The sequence below is a fragment of the Mytilus edulis genome, chromosome 10 (genome assembly GCF_963676685.1).
Source record: "Mytilus edulis chromosome 10, xbMytEdul2.2, whole genome shotgun sequence".
Lineage (NCBI taxonomy): Eukaryota > Metazoa > Mollusca > Bivalvia > Mytilida > Mytilidae > Mytilus > Mytilus edulis.
In genome coordinates this window covers 56,780,049-56,801,233 of record NC_092353.1, presented here as the reverse complement: position 1 = coordinate 56,801,233, position 21,185 = coordinate 56,780,049, and the positions used below count along the sequence as shown (strand labels likewise).

The following is a 21,185-nucleotide window of genomic DNA, read 5'->3' as shown; positions in this document are numbered from 1 at the left end:
AAATTAATGCAGTGTAGATTGCATGTGATGAGGATATATAGAAAAAGTCAGTGTGCTGAGCCCAATTTTAGAGGTGCATAAAAAAAAAAAGTACACGAATACATTATTTTTAATCTTATTCATGTAAATCATATACATGACAGTAAATACATGATTTTATGATTCACCCATGCACATGACCAGTTGAACATTAGTATACAGTTGAAACTGCCTGGATATAATATACATAGAAAGTATTAGCTTTGCTCTGGCTATACATCGCTACCATAAGCTTTGGTGGTGCAGTAGTTTTAAGCTGAATATAGATGATTTATGAATAATATTGATACGTGAACTAAGATTCACAGTATGGCAGTATACATATAGATATATATAGAGTCATGGGTGAAGAAAAAAAATGCACTCTGAAATAAAAGAATAGCATTAAAAAGTGATTGTCAAAAGTATCTTTCTTATGCATAGTTTGCTTACTGTACGTCTGAAGTTGGGTTTAGTACACACACCATAAACACTTATTTAACTTCATTGCATTAGCTATATTGATTTGTAGTAATAATTATTCTATATTGGAAATACTGTTTAATTACATAATTAGTTTGTTCTTGTAGCACACTCATGTAATCGGTACTGATTTTCTCGAAAATAATTGCTTGGCCTTAGTTCATTTTAGATTACATGTATCCAAAATTACTTTAATTTCGAATGTTTACCTTCCCCAATCTCCGTGCTCTGCACGTAAAATGTTAATATATGTGGTTGTCAGTATCTCCAAAAACATAAAGATTTTTTAAAATTTTTTTATATTTGATTTGATTCTATTTTTTGTCAGTTATTATTTTTCAGTGTTTGTGCATTGTTGGAGTAAAAGAATATCAAAGACGTATATGGATTCAATTCCTAATTCGCATGGAAATATCAGTTGAACGTTTATGAAGAAATTGCCTTCAACAATGGAAATGTTTGGACCTTTGTCACTATTTGGACCTTCATCATTATTTGGACCTTCATCACCATTTGGACCTTCGTCACCATTTGTACCTTCATCACTATTTGGACCTTCGTCACCATTTAGACCTTCATCACTGTTTGGACCTTCTTGGACATTTATCAACATTTAGACTTTTATATACAATACAATGCACATTTTCAATTGTTTAAAGACAACCCTGTCTTGTCCTTGAAATTGTCTTACTATGTTGTCAAATCGCGGACGATTTGTTTTTCTGGGTAGGGGGTATTGTAACGTTTGTGGGTCATCGTAAATTCCCCTTTTTCTATTTTTAGATACTATATATAACTATAGTTGTCCGGTCACTTTTTCGCGGGGATCCTTTATCTCGTGCTTGAACTCAATGTCCAGACTTGGATATTTAAACCTCGTCAGGGCAGTATTTCTTTAGATTGGGGAAAACTTTCGTACTGGTAAGTTGTACTTTAAAATTTCAATTTATTTTGTATTTCGATGTTTGACTTAAATATTTATTTCTTTACATTTGATATATTTCTTTTCGGTCTCGTAGTCAAACAGTTCTAAAATGTTAAATTTACGTTTCCGTTCCAGAATAAATAGAGGGAATTGTACACTAGCTTGATATTTTATGATTTCGGGTTTATAAAGAGATGGGTTTCATTTTGATAGCGATATTTAGACAGAGGGTTAATCCGAGGGATATTTTGGAGTAACGGTCGTCAATCTACGGGATTGTTCGTGCCTAATTACTCTGAAATAGAATTTTGTATTATCGCATGTTTTGGTTTTGGATCTTGAACTGGTCAATTTTACTGAAAAACGTTTTTCAGACATTGCTCTGGTTGGATTGAAAACTAAACGGGAAATGCGATGGTTTTTTTTACTGGATCGATTTTTGTTCCCTAGTCATAGAATAATGAGATTCATGTTCTAGTCTAACAAAGTCGGTGGGAACCAGTGGGTATAATTATTTTATCTCGGAAGGTTGACGTCACAACTTGATTGATTGAATTTAGTTAAAAACGAATAGTGTACAGCTCTCACTATTTTAAGTAAACGGACACTTCAAATTCTAGTATCATTTTATTTTATTCAATTAGATAGCACTAAGGCCAAACTCTTCTTTGAAATGGTTAACTTGTATGGGTATTTTTCACCGCATCGTTTGTCCAAAAAGGGGAAGTTCGAAAGTGTATTGAAATTCTGAATTGATAATTTCACATGGAGATACCACGATATTTATGTATTCATATGTTGTCTTTGTCTATTAAATATGAAACTGTTTTATGAATTTTGGTCATTTGTTATATGAGCAAATACATTGCTTGGCAAATCGTCATCACTGGTCATTTTTAGGTTTCGTATACCTGTCACTTATTGAATTTATTGTTTCGTTGTATTGTCAGTATGCAGTCAGAAGTCCTGGAGCGAAAGCACAGGCCGAACCCTCTCTACCAGTAACGTAAACGGCTGAGCTAGCGGGGTATAATGTCATGAGACAGATTATGAATGAGAATACGTTTATACACGAAAACCCATTTACGTTGCAATATTCATAAATAAGTTGAAACAATTTCAGCTGACTTTACAAATTTACTTCAGTTCTCCAATAGCAATTCAAGTATCAATACTGAAAATCATTAAGAAATATTTACAAATAAATAAAGTGATGAAATTAATACTAGTATGGTAAAACAACTTCAGAAGACTATATTTTAGGATTGATTGCGTTTCACATCAGCAATTTTGGCCTTAACACTGGTATTTTTAAATAGCATATGATAAAACTGAGACAGAATTAACCATAGAATTAAAATACATAAAAACAACATGTATCAAATATTAAAACATTACTCAAACTTTGTTCCCAATTTAACTTAATTTCCTGATAAAAATAGTTCAATGTTAATTAAACTGATCTTTCCATCACTCTACTATTGAGTTCAAGCATCTTTCAAGCTTCTGAACAAATGCTCATACCAACATAAATCTGTCTACATCATCTTTGCCTTTTTCAGCTTTTCCCGCCACCAACATGAGACGTGACTGAAGGTCGTGAAGTTGTTCATACTTGTACTGGTTTCTCTGAAGACGCTGTCCTTCTGCTTCTGTTACACGTAATTCTAACACCTCTCCCAATGTCTAAAAAATATCAAAATATAAGAATAAAATAATAAAACTCTTTGTTAAAATTACATGTTAATCAAAGCAGTACATATGAAAATAAATATTATGAGGCAAAATGTATTAGCATTCCTTCCCCCTTTTTGAAACTGATGTTATTTAGTCTATAAAACAGTCTTGTGCATTTCACATATTCACCAAAACGTGAAGCAAAGAAATACACAAAATGGTTGTTGAAGTAATGTATCAACTTTAGATAATAAAAAAAAAACACTATTATTTAATCCCTTTTCAAATTTATTTACACACCGAAATTTTCTTTGAAAATACTTTCTTTACAGCAAAGACAGTAATATACTTAATTCAGGGTGTCTTAAATGGTTTTGTGGGCTTTTCCCTTTTGTTATCATCTAAAGAGCATAATTTTTGAATACATTAAAAAATGTGTCAAATATATGGTCCTTGAAATTGTTGATACTCACAGGATTTTTAATTGTGGCAGTTTTCTTTAGGTTTCCTACTTGATAGATTCCATTTGTATTGATGGCTTCTGCTTGAGCAAGGGAGGTAACTTCTACAGATCCATGAGTCTGTTTTACTGATTTCAACCAGTCAAGTTGTCTTTGTGTGTCAACCTAAAAAAATCACAAGATAAGGATAAAAAAATTCAACAAAATAGAATGTATGTCTTTATTAGTGACAAACATTTTTACTTAATGTTTTATAATTATTGTACGCTACATAATATATAATTGTCAAAAGAACAACACTACAAGAAACACAACACCACAATAAGACAAGACCGACATCTGTCGGCATCTGCATGCTTATATTAAATATTAAATGGGGTGTTTGATTCATCAAAATTATTCTACTGGTCATACATTGCATGACCTATTCTGAAAGACAAAGTTACAAGAATAGAAATAATGTTACCGTTCTTTTGTTTAAATAAGTATTCTTCTTAATCCATTAATAATTGTAGTTTTATCAAACTTATCAAAGTTAGTTCTCTGCACTTGCTCCTAATTTTCGTTCAGCTGTTTATATGTCACGCAACTAAAAGGAGGAGCAAGTGCAGAGAAAACTATTTTAATTAGATTGCAGTTTTATAAATTGTGTATCAGTAATGTTGATGAATGAAATAAAGAGTGATATAAATATTGATATTTATAAAAATATATTTTCTTTTTATAGAAGTTAGACAGCATATTTACATATAGTTTAAGGAGGTAGACCTAGATTAAGGGAAATAACTCTTAAAATCATCAGTACGTTTGTATCAACCATTTTCAAAAATATATTCTAAGCTTCTAGGTTACATAGATTTTTTTCAATCTGTTTCAGGTACATGCTTAAAATACATTGATGAACTTGACTTTTACAAACGCTTAACTGATTTAAAGAATTATCTCCCTGAACCAAGGTCTACCTCCTTAAGCATGTCTACAAATTTATTCATGAAACATCTTACCAATTTCTCTGGGAGATTTGTGTCAGCTTTCAGCTCCTTCCAAACTTCTTCACACCTATGAAGGAAATCTGCAGCATCACAATCATGGTTTAGACTGAAAATCAGTGGACTGTATCCAGTAGTGGCTGAGTGCAGACAGTTGACCTTGTCAATCTCATAGTCCCCTTCACCAGCTGATATACTAGCAAGGTCCACAAACACTTTAAGTTCCTTTAGCCCAGCTAAAATCAGACAATAATTGTATTTATTTTTGTTGATTAAAAATAATAAAATGTAAATTCTTATATTTTGACAGTTAGGGTGTATCTATTCTTGAGATACATTCTGTTGTGTGTGTTACTTCATTTTCTTGCTTTCGACAGCTTGTTTATTGGAATTGTTATGAAGTCCATCGAATTATTTACCATATTCATATGTAATTTCACATCAATTATCTAACATATAAAATGTTTGATATCCCGTGAATAATAATGATTCAACAGTACACTATAAACTTACAAGGCATAGTTTCTCGTAACCACACTACCAGAGGTTTACAGGAAATAAATGTTCTCAGACTGTTTGCTTTTACTTCATCAATTCCTGTTAATATTTTACAGGTTTTCATCATATTGTCATCTAATGTATTCATTTTTGTATCAGCATCACCAGTCTACAAAAAAGGTTAACATCATTACAACCAAAATCCAATGTTAAGCAAATTTTTAAAAGACTCCATGTTAAACACTATTGTTATATACAGAGTGGTGCCTTGATTGAGTCAACTTTTTTAATGGCGCTGGGTGATGATTTTCGTTGCCTGATTTTTAAGAACGTCATTATCAATGTTGTGTGATGTAAAAGCAGTAAAATCTGTTCAAAGGGGGATTACTCAAACTTATCTTCGAAAATTGTGATTTTTATTCAAGCATTCCACATTGCTGCAGACAAGTTCTAGTTCAGAGGGGTTGCATAACAAAATATCAAAAGTATAAAACTTGTATTGTGAGATTAGTTTATATTTAAAGTTCATTTAACATTTTAATTCTTTTTGGCGTCCATTAAAAAAGTTGATTAATTTATGGCACTATGCTGTACTTCATGTATTATTGGAATTTGAAAAGAAAAAAATATTTAAACCTCTATTTTCTATTAAAAAAATAAGAAAGCACACAATGTCGTGCTTAGCATACCCCAAATCATAATTCCAAGAATATCAAACAGAAAGTAGGTGTATGCAAATCAGAATACAAAATAAACTTACTAATTTAAGTATTTCCAAAATCTGATTGAAGTCTCCTGTCAATTCAAATTCCTTGACCACTTCCATTATAGCTCTTGCACCAAATAAACAACTCTGCAGATTTCTGTATTTTTCAAGTTGATCCAACCTAACATCAATCCATTTTGTGTTTCCATCCTGACACAATTTCATTAGTTCATTTCTTAGTGTTTCCATATCTGTTGTTTTGAAGAATTTCTCAAATTCAGAAAATTTCAGATCACCATTTTTTAACCTGGTACACAAATCATCCCAAAATTTGTATGTTGGTTCCCAAACTTCCGTCAAGATTTCATCCAAATCTAATGATTTTCCTTTCTGTTTTGCTAATTCATTTCCTCTTCTATCCCATAAGGTTATAAATAGAAGTCCCTGACCACATTTTAGTATATGTGGTATTGTCTGAAAAACATTTTCATCCAATCCAAATGCAGTAATTGTTGGTTCATACTGCTCGTGATTTTTCATGTCTTCAAGAAAGGCAACTTTACACAGCATATTTAGACTAACATTTTCAAGTTTTTCAAATCTTTTGATTCTATCTTCTAAATCCCTTGTATTACCTATTAAAAACAATAAAAAAATATAATGAAAAGTTACAAAAAAAAAAAAATTCTTGGTAAAAGTAAGATTTAAAATACTTATTGACCGTTCAAATCTTGCTAGTTTCAATTGTCTTTTTTTTAATTTGACTTAATGAATTTTAAATGGTTGGCAAAAGCCTTGAACAAACATTTTATTTGAATCGCACTTCTTACAGTAAAATTGTGCACAATCAATGCTTTATCACCTTATAAAACTACCAAGTAAACATATCATTAAATCAAATGTTTAAAAGGGTAAATTATATGAGCCAAATCAAGCTCTTTTTTTGCTTACTTTTAAATATTCTAATTCTAATAAGCCTCTAGCCTTTGTTAGTCTTCTATATTTTTAATTTTAGTTTCTTGTGTATAATTCAGAGTTTAGTATGACATTCAGTATCACTGAACGAGTATATACATTTGTTTACCGGCCACCTGAAAGACACCTCCAGTTGCGGGAGTTTCTCGCTACATTGAAGACCCATTGGTGGCCTTTGGCTGTTGTCTGCTCTATGGTTGGGTTGTTGTTGCTTTGACACATTCCCAATTTCCATCCTCGATTTTATAATGTATTATCATAATGTTTTCATTGAAAGCAGCATGGTGCAGTCATATATATTTTTTTATGATAAAATACAATACATCTTAAACATCAATGAAAATGATTAAAATTTTACGATACATCTATGCAAGTTGATTATCTACCTTTGAATCGTGTACACATGTACATAAAGTCCTGTACAATCTTCAGGGTTGACTGATAAGCTAACAATTCCTTTTCCCTGAGTGGAAGGCTTGCCATTAAATACTCTGCTTTAATAGGAAGATCCTTTATTTCCATCACAATTGATTTAAAATGGTCTGCTTTTCCCATAATCCTTTGTAAATCTTGTACTAGAATATTTCCCTTTGATAAGGCTTCACTTGCTTGCTTGAGTACCTCAACAAAGTTTCTCATCAAATCTGCACTGTTGCTGCTAAGTGATTTGGAGTACTCATCATGGTCTTGAAAAAAGGTTGCATGCATAAATTAATTTTAATATATCTATTCTATATAAAAAATATTTAAATTATTTCGCATTATAAGCAAATTTATCAACATTTTATTAAAAAGATGCATTGTTCAACTGGTTGTGGATAAAAATACCACATCTACTTTAAAAATGAGAATAAAAATTATGGCTTCATTTTTGAGAATTCTAATAATAATGAAAAGATCTATAGTGAAACCTGTCTCAAATCAACATCTATTCAGACAGAAGGTATTTGTTTGATTTATACAGGTTCAACAGTCAGTCTGTCAAAAAACTAGACAATTGTAAAACCTGCTGAAATATTAAAAAAAACTTTACAATTGATTTAATTCATAAAATGAAGAAACTACTATAAACATGCATAATTTTTATAGTTAATTTTGAAAGTTTTAGTCATACACATTATAGAATGCACTAAATCTGCCATTAAAGGGAGATAATTAAAAAAATGCCAATTTGCTTACTATAAAGAACGATTTTCCAAGTTCAATATAACTATTAAAACACAATAAAAAGATTTTTTTGAATTGACATCATATATCACCACTGTACTGTTTGTTTGACATGATTTTTCATACTTCTAGTATTAACCCTTATAAATTCATGTGTGGTAAATATTTTTCTTACATAACAGTTTCACATAAGTTGCAAATGGAGCCCAGTTCAATGTATAGTCCAGTATTTTGTGCTGATCTACCAATTTATGAAGGTCCATACTTCTTTCAAATACCATTGATAATAATTGTCCAAACCTCATCAACGTTGATCCTCTATAAGAACTGCTAGCATACAAACTATTTCCTCTAGCTACTGCCTTCAAATATAAAACAAAATGCCAGGTAAATTGGATGATTTTTAAACGTCATAAAATATGTAAAATGTTATTTCAATTTTTGAGCAAATATTTTTTTTAATATTTTATAAGTTTTTTTGCCGTACAGCATTAAATACAGGCTATTGAAGACCCATTGCTGGCCTTCAGCTGTTTTCTGTTCTTTGGTTGAGTTGTAATAATGTCTCTTTGACACATTCCCCATTTCCATTCTCAATTTTATTAACATCTAAATCATACCACTTTACAGCTATTTCCTAATGCTCGTAAAGTAAAACATTGGTAGGCTTGCTTGCTCTGTTTGTATAAACCTTAATTCAAGCTTCATAATTAACATTGACATCATCAAACAATATATATAGGCATATTTTAACCTGTATATATTATATATTCTGTATTTAAATTTGATTGGACATTATTCCAATTACAATTGAACAATATACAAAGAAAGCAAACAAGCTAACCAAAGTATTGCTTTAAATGTATTGGGAAATTAGCTGTAATATCACAGAATCTCTGATTAATGAATGACTTACCTTGAAGGCTAACTTGCTTAAAATTTCTTGAATGGGATCACAGAATGATTCTAGATTTATACAGTATATTTCAACTAGCTTTTTTTCTTCATTCTGTTAGAAAAAAAAACATATATTTAGAAAATATATCTATTGTAAAAAAGCAAAGTGTACCCTTTGGGTATAATTTATGCATATCTTATTCACTAACACTATGACTTGAGACTTAGACTTAAGACATTCTTTTGAACAATCCTTGAATATATGCAACTGAAGTGAATCAATTATTTCTTTTATTCAAGATTCAAGATTTTTTTACTTTTTTAGAAAAGAAAATTCTATCAAGAAATTTAATTGTTTTTTCTTCTTTTAAAAGAGGGGCAAAAGATTCCAGAGGGACAGTCAAACTCATAGATTGAAAATAAACTGACAATGCCATGGCTAAAAAAGAAAAAGACAAACAGACAAATAATAGTATACAAGACTCAAAATAGAAATCTAAAGACTAAGCAATCCAAAACTTGATATTTTACACTGAGTTTTTAATCATGCAGCAATTTTGTATATATTTGAAACATTTGTTTCATAGCGTGTCAACACATTGTTCAAAGAAAATTTATATTCATCATTGTGGCCATTTTGTGGTTATACAATAAAAATAGAATTATGAACTTACTAATGAACGTTTCTCAAGGGTTTGTTCCAACTCATCTCTCAAAAATTTGATGTAGGTATCTTTTATTTCTCCATCTGGAATTCTCACCTCCAAAGCTCTATTCCAGACCTAAAAATAGCCTCTACCAATTTAATATAAAGGTAATCGGAATTTTTAATCTGTATTTTAGACTTAAGGATATCTTTTAAAATCCTGTACTTTCACAATAATTCCTTTTATTTTTTTTCAGTGAAAACGGAATTAAAATCAGGACATAAAAATATACTCAATGCATTTTTCTAAGGTTTGAGACATATTTTTTTTAAAAGATTTCAAGTTACAGGAAAATTCATCAATATATGAATTTCATACTGTTTCAATGCAAAACATAATATTTGTTAAATAGTTCTCGACTTTTTTTTGTATTTTGATATATACACAAACTTACCCTCAAGAAATATTCTTCATGTCCATAGTAACGCTCATTCATCATGATATTTTTTAATCTCTCTCTGTGTTTTTGGAAAGTTAAAAGATGGTCTGTGTAGGCTCCAGTTTTGCCCTGGGCCTGTCTGCTTTTGAGGCATTTTTCAAACCAATCAACAGATATAAAGAACACTTCAGCTACACAGATGCATAGAGGTGATTTATTATCTTCTGCTACATATTTGGTGCCTACTAGATCCAAAATATTGCTAGCTATCTTGTAATTTCTCAGAGGTGTCTCAATTGTCAAGTCACTGTAATATAACATTAAATCATGCTTTTTTAGTTTTTTCAGCGCTATCAATCAAACTAAATTTTTTTCAAAATTTATCACTATAAGGTATGGGAAAAATCTGGATCCAGAAAATTTTATAGTCATCTGCTTGACCACAATATTTTTTTTTCGTCTTCAAATTGAGTTTCAGAATATTTTTTTTAAGAAAAAAACAAAACCATTCCCTTTAGAATATTCAGAATATATGCCAAGATGTATTTATTCATAACATAAAATCTCTTCATGATCTGAACAAACTCAAAGAGAGGTTAAGTATTTAATTGCAGGTCTACATTTAAAAGGCCTTCAACATGGAGCAAATGATCTATAACTGACTGTAACTAAAATTTGATACTTACGAATCTTGGGCCAATTTCAATAGTATGGATGAAAGTTTCTCCAGGGTTTTTATGGCACCCTGAAAAAAATAAAAAAAATAAACAGCTGCGCCAGGAGCGCATGATACGCCTGTCGTCTTGTAAAAATAACATAATAAATGTTTTTGGAATAGCCTGAGGGTTGTACAGGAAGTCATGCTAAGTATATCCTGACTCATTCCTTATTCCTGCTTAATAGGATTTTTATATAAGAGATAGAAAAAAAATACTCACACATTGTTTTTTATGTTTTTTACCAAAAAGCTCAATATTCAAAATTCAGTAACTCAAAAATCAAATAAAGAATCATCACCAAAAAGTATACTGATCTTCATATAACTAAGAAGTGTGTAAAGTTTCAAGCAATAATCATAAATCATTTTTTTCGGCGCAATATGTGTAAAAAAAAAAACACCACCCCTGTTTAAGCTACAAAGTCCTGTAACTCAAAAAGTTTTAATCTTATTTTCACCAAAAGTATACAGATCTTTTGACCATCATAAGAAACAACCATATTAAGTTTCATGAAATTTGGATCAGTTGTTCTCAAGTTAAGGTGCGACATGTTTACGCAGGACAGACGGACAGACAGACAGACAGATAGACGGACAGACAGACAGACAAACGGATAGAAGAACGGATGTACGCCGGACATTTCTATACCATAATACATCCTGTCAAAATTTTGATGGGCGTATAAAAATCTGAAAAGCAGCTTAAAAATAACTTAATATTAATTACTTCAAGCACACCTCAACCTGTTTGTTCTCAAGTTATAAATAACTCCACCTTATGAATTATTTTGAAGACTTACATTTTCAAATATATTGAAAAATACTTTATTTCAGTTAGCAGACAGATGATAAAATTGTGATACAAGACTGTGCAAAATTCAAATTATTTTAAAACAAAACAGAGATGTAAATAACGTAATACTTTACCGTAGCTTTTTCTTTTGAAACATAATTTCCCATATGGGAATCAGCTTTGATATAAAAACAGAGTGTTGCTAAAACAGCATCTGGGGGCAGCAACTCTAGGTCAACAATTTCTGTTACATGGTAAAAATTAATACATGTTAAAAAGGTCCTTGGAAATAAGTAGTCCACTTCAAAGTATGGTGCCAACAACCGGGTAAGTTCACTCCTTTTCCTGTACAATATTAAAAGAATCATTTAAAATCAATGATCTTATATTTCAATGACCATTATATTCAGTTTCATAACATTTAGTTGAGGTTAACAAAAGGTAGAGAACGGAAATCAAAATTTCAGTAAATTTTCCATTTGTGAAGGGACATAACTCTAAAATAGTTTTAGTGAAGCCACCTAAATTCGACCGTTATTGGTGTTTTGTGGTAATAAGCATAATGTATTAGTTTCATAAAAACATATAATTGAATTGTAAAATTCATTTCATAATTGTAAATTAAGATATAATTAATATTCAATTATTTAAAAGAACACTAGCTACAAGATAAATAAAAAATCTAATATATCCTTTTTTTTATCAATCATAAATGAAATGCAAATAGTGAAATAATAATTATCTTTTAGCAGCCAGTATGGTTCAATCTTGTCAAAATAAGCTAAAAAAATTGATGATGAATTATTTGCAAGTGAATAATTCGACCTCATTGAATCGTATTCATGTGAACTTCAAATTAACCCCTTAGCTTGAGATGGATAACACGTGAATTGTATGTGTAAAGTTATTTAAAGGATAAGAATGTCAACATTGAAAGTGAAACAAAGGTAAATCATTTGATTGACTGATTCGATCCACAAAAAGTCATTCTTATAGAGGTAAAAACGATGAGATGTAATATATTATTACATCTATAATATGAAATTAAATAGACCTAGAGTTTGCTTAATCTATTTATATCTATACATATGTTTACATCGCTTATATGATCATCCGATTACTTTAGAGGTCAACTTGATAATTAATTAGATGGCGTCTAGAATAAAATACACACAAAACGAAGCTACATATTTTCATGCCTGTGCCCTGTTAATTGTTTATTTTAGACTTTGATAGTTTGATTAAATGTTTTAATTGTTATAAATCAAATAGAAGAATTTGAGTAAAATCAGTGAACATTAATTTGACAGCTAGTGCCCCTTTAAACTTTTCTTTAGAGATCATTAACGTCTTAAATCAAAAAAGTCGACATATCTGCATTGACTTAATGTCCCACTTGATATTGTAACTGCGTATAAAAAAGAACAAATTCTTTCAAAAGATGCAAAAAAAATAAGCTTGTAAATTTACCTATCCCATTTAGATTTCCCTTTAAACATTTTAAGCTGTTCATCAAATTCTGCAGTGCCCCACCATTCTGGCTTTGCATCTTCGTGGTTCACCCTAGGGGTAGCAGCTTGATAAGGTACATATTTATCAAACAAAAAATGTAAAAGAGGAATGCCAAAAAACATACAGGACTTGTTTGTGTCATATGCAAACTGTTTCACTACCTTCAACAATGAGGATGTTCTACAATAGAAAAAAGAAACTTTATAACAATGTTTAAATATTGGAATGGACAAAAACATTTAAAATGACAATATGTCTTCTCCATAAAGTGCAAGCATTTTACACATGTAAGAAGGTACCTGCTTATATTTTTTATTTATGACCTCAAATTTTCATTTCAAATTATGCTCATTTGATTTAAATAGTTTGTTTGTTTATCACTACACATGTGTGGTTTTCTGAACAGCATAAGGGTTGATACACCAAAAGCATGGAAACAAATTCATATAATACTATATTATATTTTTAATAAACTTTTCTAACTTTTAGAAATTTTATCAGTAATCTTGCAAAATTTGGTTGTAAGAAAAATATTATTTAAAAATACAAGGGCCCTTATATTTTTATGGCTAAAAAGCCATCTTTATCATAAAAAGATGTCCATATGAAAAAAATACATACATTCTTTTTTTCGTCTTTGGAAAATAATCTTTCAATCCTTCAAATTCATGGCATTTTTTCCTCTCATTTAAAGCAGGTAAAAGAGCACTACACAGCATATCATCTTCTGCATCTGTAAGTTGCACGCCATAAGAATCTTTTAAGCAAATGAAGGCAATAGCAGCGGACAAATGTAAGACAAGGTCCTCATCCTCAATTTTTAATTTTTTCTTCTCTTCTAATCTATTTAACTGTCCTGCTATGAAATTGTGTATTGCCTGTAAATTAAAGTTAAATCATTCATCATAATTATGACATCTCCATGAATATAACTACAACCAAAATAACCCAATTTACGGTAGTAGAAGGTTTTTTTTTATTGCATTTTCATCAATATTACAAGTGCTAATTATGTATTACAATCATTTCTTTTAAGATATGTTTTATAAGTGTATATTTTTTCAAATCATTTCTATTGCAATTTTTTTGTAGTACTTTTTTTTTTAATTGATATATTAAGTGGACAAGAGGTTGATAAACAATGAATGTGAAAATGAAGCTTGCTACTAAAAGTCAGGAAGCTCAGATTGTAGGTCCTAAGAAAAAAATAACAAAAAATTCAGACATACAAAAGCACAGGTACTCCCAACTCTTTAGGAGAGGGAGTAGATTATACATCTCCCCCTCTTTTTAATCTGGGGTATAATAATCACAAACCTTTGACATATATGAATGGAATTCTCTGCCTGTATACCATAATCCAGCAGTAACACGATATGCCGAATCTAATCCTTCTAACAAACTTTCAATGTAAAATATTATTTCTTCTCCTGTAACACCAGTAGTTTCCTTCATTGACATCTGAATTTGTGGTGCCATAGCCTGGAATGCAAAAGCTGCTTCCTTCTTCAACTCTTTCTTATAGTCATCTACACCAAACAAGCCTTTGATGGTTTTTATCATTCCTTTATTTTTGTCTTTTTCTACTTTTTCCTTTATGACTCCGTCAAATTGATGCAAAGTATCTATAAAGGAAGATGAAAATCATTTCTTAGACTAGTCACTTCACATATTTATTGAAGACAACTTTTAAAAAAATGTTGCATGTTTAACTGACTACGACTAAGGAATATAAACACTAACATTTAGAGACCAAAGGTACAAATTCTTAATTCTTTTTCTGATTTTGAAATAATGTTCATTCAAACTTTGTATATTAAAAAATTGAAGTCTGCATTAGAATAGTAAAATTAGAAAAGTAGTAACTAAGAAATTGAGATCAGAATACAAATGCAAGTTTCATTATATTTCATATATAATAACGCATACAGTACTCAGTTTTACCTCTCATTTTGCCATGTTCTACAGACATTGTTCGATGTTTTGCCTCTGATGAATGGCAATAAATGTACTCCTCAATAACCTCATTGCCACTTTTAACCACATAGTAACAATAATACAAACGTGTCACTAAAATATCTTTTGGAATTTTTACCACGCCTTCATATTCAAGATGGCCATCAGCATGAATTCTAAAAGAAACAAAATTCAAAAAATCAGCATATACATTGAACTAAGTTTTAATGAAGACATTAACAACTGTGAAGCATGTATGTTCTGAGTCACTAATAAGGAATATAACACCACTTTTGACATAATATTACAATTGGAATTTCTTGAACATTTTTTTCTTTTGCCTTGTAGCCCATTCTTCATTTAACAATCAACAAGTGGTTTGTTTGTTTTCAGTTCCTCATTGATAAAAATACATTACTCAAACTGTCCTGTCTTTCCGTAGGTGAAATTTAAAAAATCAAGAATTAAAATTGATACAATTAGTCAAAAGAGCATTACTTACAAATGACTTAAGAAACAAAATAAGCTAAAAAATATTGATAGGATATGGAGCTCCTTTTGGAGATATTTGAGTTATGAAAAATTGAGGGAAAAGTCTGACTCTGACTTTCACCTTAATATATTTGCATTGGTATTATTTGGGTCTCAAATGGAAAGAAAAGAAATCTAGAACGACTCCGCCTCAATCTGCTTCAATTTTGGTAAATGACCTTTTATGAGCTTTGAAGTCTTCAACAAAAAGAAAAACGGGAGCTATGGGGCAAAGTATTTTATCGTAGGAAAAACACAAAGAGTCTGAAAATTCAATACAATTCCAAAACCTCACCTAAGTACATTGTGATAAATGAAAACAGATGACTCTGTGTGATACCCAAAGAGAACACCAGTTTGCCTGTTGTAATGAAAAGTCGAGTTTGTGAGTCCAAATAACCCCCCCTTGGAAATTCCTGGCTACGGGCCTGTGTATTATCTACAAATTGTTTAAATAAAAGAAACAGAAAAAACTATCGTCTTGGAACCTGTTTTGACGTAGACCAGAAATGACGCACAGATTCAGTTTTCGGTTTTATATTTCTAAACAAAAGCCATGACGTCATCAACATTTACTGTTCATAACATGATGGTGAAGGTCGTCTGACCACAACAAAGCTGCCTTACACTCTGCCTAGAAATGTTATTATTGCTTGATTTATTAAAGACCATGTAATTTCCACCATTTTATTAAGGTCAAAAACATTCTACCCTTCCCCGAATGATTATCAGTCCTATATCCACTTTGGTTAATGAAAGTATGTAACCGCATGCTTCCCCATTTTGTGTTTTTCAAATCACGTGACTGTCATGTGATATGGTTTTATGTTTAAGCGGGAATCACTGTAGAACAAATGATCGTCGCTTATATAATTTTCATTGGTTTATCGATTTTTTTTCATTCAATGCATGAAATATACATTGATAAATGTATTATTGTCATTGTTGTTTTATGAATGCAATTACTATTTATTTTCAAATAAATGGAATAAATATATCTCTTTCATAATTTTTGAACATTTTTATATAAAATTTGAAATAAAATATAGGTGCCAATAAAATTGATTAAAAATTTTGAGTTACTATCATGATCATTAAAATGAATGAAAATGGCAACAGTTGTTAATAAAATTGAATTGGCTGAACAGTGTTAACGATAAAGAATCCAGATTGAAGCAATTTTTCTATTATTAGGTACATGCAAGTGGTTTTTACTGGTTTGTTAACAGTGCGTCATTACTGGTACCCATCATTAGTTGACAGGCAATTTGTAATGTTAGTAAACAGCACTTTTATTGCTATTATTACTATTTCAAATATCAACTGTTTAATAATTGAAATATATTAACAAGTAATCAATCTTTTATTCCATTCCCTTTTTCTAATTCTTTTAAATGGTTGATTAAATGCAGAGACGAACACAGCATTAGGTGCGTCATTACTGGTTCCTCTGGGATACAATGTAGAAATGCAATAAAAAGACCATTCTTTAAAATAATGGCTATTCTCAGTCAAACATTTTTTTAAGATGTGACCTGCACAAGTGCACATACAATTTACCATTTTTATCACTCAACAAGAATGAATCTAAAAACTCAGAAGTTCCTCTGAATCAGGAAACTTTTAAAACTTAATCAATTAGGAAAACTTACCTTTTGAAATTCAGTTTGTGTTTTTTACATTTCCATCCACCTAGTGTTGTCGATTGAAATGAGACATGCACATCACCTTTCTGTGCATCATGTAACAATGTCGGTGATACAATTATATGAAAATAAACTTCTGCAAACTCAACTTTCTTTGACCCAACATTTGATTTGTTAGCATTGCCTTTATTTTCTTGTGTACTGAAATGAAAAGCATTATTTTTTTTAAGGTGTGCAAACCATACATGATTGTTTTTTGTCAGTAAATTGTATATCAAACTGAAAAATTACTGATCACTGTGAGAGAAAAAAGTCATTTCTTTTATCTAAATTTCATATATACATTAACTTTCTAACTGTCATTCAAGTACGAAAGTAAGACTTTGTTTTTATAAAATGCTTCAAAACTATTTCTTTTCCAAATCAGAAATCACTTTAAAATTGGTCAACATATACATGCATGTTTGCCATTATTCAAAAATATTCAAAAATAATTCTTAAAACAAGGGTGGTAAATTATGCATACATATATTATAGTTATATAAATGTCATTCAAAAATCAGTAATTTTTACTGGCTCAATGAAAGACACTGACATCAAAAAGCTTGATTATGTTGGGTTTATTGACCTAAGGTTTGCAGTTGAAAAATCAATATTTTTCATTTTCTTATATATTTTTAAGATATTCCTTTGTTTTCAAATCCTTCATAATCACCTTTTCCCATCACCAGTATTCTTATTTGTCTGTGTTGAGTTGGTGTTCAAATTCTGCTACAAATAAACAATTGCAATATCAAATAAACAATTAGAAGCTCTAATAACAAATAAACCTACGTAAAACAAGTGAAACTGTGAGCTTAACTGCTCACTGATGTCGTTGTTGCCTGATTTATCATGCAATTTGGTGTCCTACTATACAGATACAGCCCTACATGTATTGCTATGCTGTATCTGTATACTATACAGATATTGCTTTAAAGCTCTGCCCACTGCTGGACTGAGTATTGTATGAACCTGCGTGACCTCAGAATGTGTATTGCAGTCCCATTCCAATGACTTACTGTTTAACCTTATGCGAATTAACGATTACTTGTATGCGTTCTGTTTGTTTTCAAACATTATTTTAGAGCAATAAGAGTTACACCAATTTTCTGATTAAATACACACATGAACAGCAGTCTTTTCTACGATGACAATTATCGATTGCAAAACTTGAATGTGTATGATTGTGTATTAAAAAAGTCAACCATGTCAATTTCAGCATGCATGTTTAGTGACTCGTACACTTCTGTTACAAATTGGACAATATTGTGTCACTGTATTTGTTTTTACTGTTAAAATTAGTCGTTATGTTAAAATAGGTAATTATTCACCTTGAGCGATGTATTATTGTTGTTCATTCGAGATTGTTTTTTGCAACCCGTCTTCAGCTAAATGTGTGATCTTAATATTACTACACGGCCCTCAAGGGATTTCAAATCGAAAATAAATGCAAAAAATTTGAGTTTTGCGTCTTTCTTAACAAAAAAATATACTGAATTAATAGTCCATTTGCCAATTACCGATTTGATTCTGTTATTACACACTTTCTAAACAAATTGTTTCCCTTTGTCAGTTGTAGACTGGTTCCATACCAGACAAAATTGGTTTTTGCCAATGTAAATCATGATGAATTGAAAGTTATGTATTGGCGGTTTAACTAATTTTTCATGAAAAATAATTTCTGATGTCAAAAGTATTGAGCTAAACAACAAATTAATGTAATTCAAAGATTTGAAAACCTTATAGATTACTCACATTACGCACAGGTAAATTTGCTCTTTCTGCTAGCTCTCCATTGTAAATAAAATGTCCCTCATAAAGGGAGAAAACAAAAAAGGGATCTCTAATTACAGGGTCAATTACGGGAATTGGCAAATAGCCTATTGCAGGATAAAGACAATAACTGTTTAGTGTCTTTAAATTACAGTCGAAACCTTGTTGTGTCGAAGTCGAAGGGACCGGACCAAATTATTCGACTGATCCGAGGTTCGACTCATCCGAGGTAGGTGTGTGTCGTCATAAATTTGGAATAACATACGGTATGAGATTTGCGTAAAGTAGATACAATGAACAGCGTGCCTTTGTTCGATATGACACTTTATGATTGTGTATCCAATCTTCATTTTTGGTCCTTCGTAATAATTAAACACACAAGTACAGATATTAATCATGCACAAATAAAATCGATAGTCTACACAAATATTTACAAATGTCAGTCACTATAAATTATGAAATCCCTCGCGGCACAGAACAAGTTCTGAACGGTCTCTGGTGAGGTCGTCTGCTTTACATTATATTATGATGAATTTATTATAATTGTCCTAATCCTTTTATTTATTGTAATTAATGAGTTTTAAATCTAATGTTTCATTTAATCTCGACTTACTTATATAAACCCTGAAACAAAATTTCAGAAATGCTTATGATGTAGTTCCTGAGAAAGATGCGACCAAAAATACTAATGGGGTGGATGGACAGACTTACAGACTGAAAGAAGGATGGACAGACTTACTGACTGAAAGAGGAATGGACAGACTTATGGACTGAAAGATGGATTGACTTACAGACAGACAGACGGATGGATGGACTGACGAAGAGACAGACAGACAGGGGTAAACAGTATACCCCTACTTTTTTAAAGCGGGGTATAAAAAGCGTACACAGCTACTTTTGCATAGGTACTATGTCAGTACCAAAAATCTGTAGTACTGGAAATCTACTTCTAATATTCAGTACTATTTTGTTACTTTAAAATTATTGTAATACTTAGGTACCTGTATTTTACAGTACTTGATTTGTACTTAAAAATTGAAGTACTACATATTTTTGGTTACAACGTTACATTTTCAGCATTTTGATAGTATGTCTATTTCAAATCTCTTAAAATTGTGATTTTCAAGTATGGAATATTGTGATCGCTTTTGGTATTATTTCTGTACCAAAATTTTAAGTACAAACCAAGTACTGTAAAATACAGGTACATAAATAGTACAATAATTTTAAAGTAAAGAAATAGTACTTAATATCAAAAGTAAATTTTCAGTACTACAGATTTTAAGTACAAAAATAGTACCTATGCAAAATTGGCTGTGTAGAGTAAATTTCTTACAATAAAGTTACTTGTCCCAAAACAAAATGTCACTAATTCATAGAAAAGTACATTGTTCTTTATCTAAGAAATTGAGAAATACAAAATTTTTTGGTCAAAGTGACCTCCTTTTTTTGTGAGATTGAAATCTATTATATTATAAATTGTGTTCTATCAAATTGTACAAAGAATAGAAGACAACTTACTATCACATCAAATAAACTTTTAATATATAAATCATGTTTTCATACCTGTGTTTCCTTTCCTTGTGTAGTACTTCTTGTATTATAAGGTTTTTCATTTTCTGTCTTTTTTTCGTCTGTTTTCTCTAAATTTGTCGTTTCTTTGTCATTCTAAATAACACAATTTTTATATAATATTGATTGATTGATTTACATTATTCAATATTCTTATATTAAGAAATACAGAAGATGTGCATAAAATATCCAGAGACAACTGTCAATACCCTTAATCAGATTTCCCCACAGACATCTCTGTAATTTACTTCCGAGGATTTTCATGGTTTTCAGTAGATAGGTTTCAAGTTAGGATTTGCCATCTTGTATTCTGATGTCAGATGTTGTTTGGTTTAATGGCTCCAAATATCAATTAAGCATAGAGAGAAATACTCGGCTTTATATTTATGAAGATTTCATTCATACCATGCATTTACCATGCATCTAATTCAACTTTGAAAAGTAAGTATGTGGGTAGTAAAGGCAGTACCTTCATGACTAATAACGATAACAATTCTTGCCAAGTGATATTAATTGGTAATTATTGATGCATGACGATAAAAAGTACACTTTCTTTGAGACGATAAAAAATAGGATTTTGACCAATCACGCTAATTTTTTTCAAAAAATAACTATATCGATAATTATTTTTAAAAGAACTCTGAAGAATCACAATTAGGATAATTTGACAAATCACGGTAAAATTCTAACCAATATGATATGATGCTAATGGTAGCCGAAAATGACTGTTTGACGCTTGACTGTAAATTGCTTTCCTACC

At 30.5% G+C, this 21,185-nt stretch overlaps 1 protein-coding gene across 1 annotated transcript in view; it reads right to left on the bottom strand.

The window, feature by feature from the left end:
• The window catches only part of LOC139492171 (E3 ubiquitin-protein ligase rnf213-alpha-like), a 124,237-nt gene that overhangs the window by 90,599 nt on the left and 12,453 nt on the right, over positions 1–21,185 (bottom strand). Inside the window, exons 6-24 of the mRNA XM_071280324.1 lie at positions 20,420–20,521; positions 17,754–17,809; positions 17,045–17,239; positions 14,850–15,037; positions 14,223–14,530; positions 13,527–13,783; positions 12,864–13,085; positions 11,528–11,738; positions 10,569–10,627; positions 9,898–10,189; positions 9,471–9,578; positions 8,816–8,908; positions 8,075–8,261; positions 7,119–7,418; positions 5,812–6,392; positions 5,067–5,220; positions 4,569–4,789; positions 3,577–3,729; positions 2,951–3,112 (exon numbers count right to left, since the gene is read on the bottom strand). Of these exons, the coding sequence (XP_071136425.1) occupies positions 2,951–3,112; positions 3,577–3,729; positions 4,569–4,789; positions 5,067–5,220; positions 5,812–6,392; positions 7,119–7,418; positions 8,075–8,261; positions 8,816–8,908; positions 9,471–9,578; positions 9,898–10,189; positions 10,569–10,627; positions 11,528–11,738; positions 12,864–13,085; positions 13,527–13,783; positions 14,223–14,530; positions 14,850–15,037; positions 17,045–17,239; positions 17,754–17,809; positions 20,420–20,521 (3,849 nt within the window). The remainder of the gene's footprint in view (positions 1–2,950; positions 3,113–3,576; positions 3,730–4,568; positions 4,790–5,066; positions 5,221–5,811; positions 6,393–7,118; positions 7,419–8,074; positions 8,262–8,815; positions 8,909–9,470; positions 9,579–9,897; positions 10,190–10,568; positions 10,628–11,527; positions 11,739–12,863; positions 13,086–13,526; positions 13,784–14,222; positions 14,531–14,849; positions 15,038–17,044; positions 17,240–17,753; positions 17,810–20,419; positions 20,522–21,185) is intronic.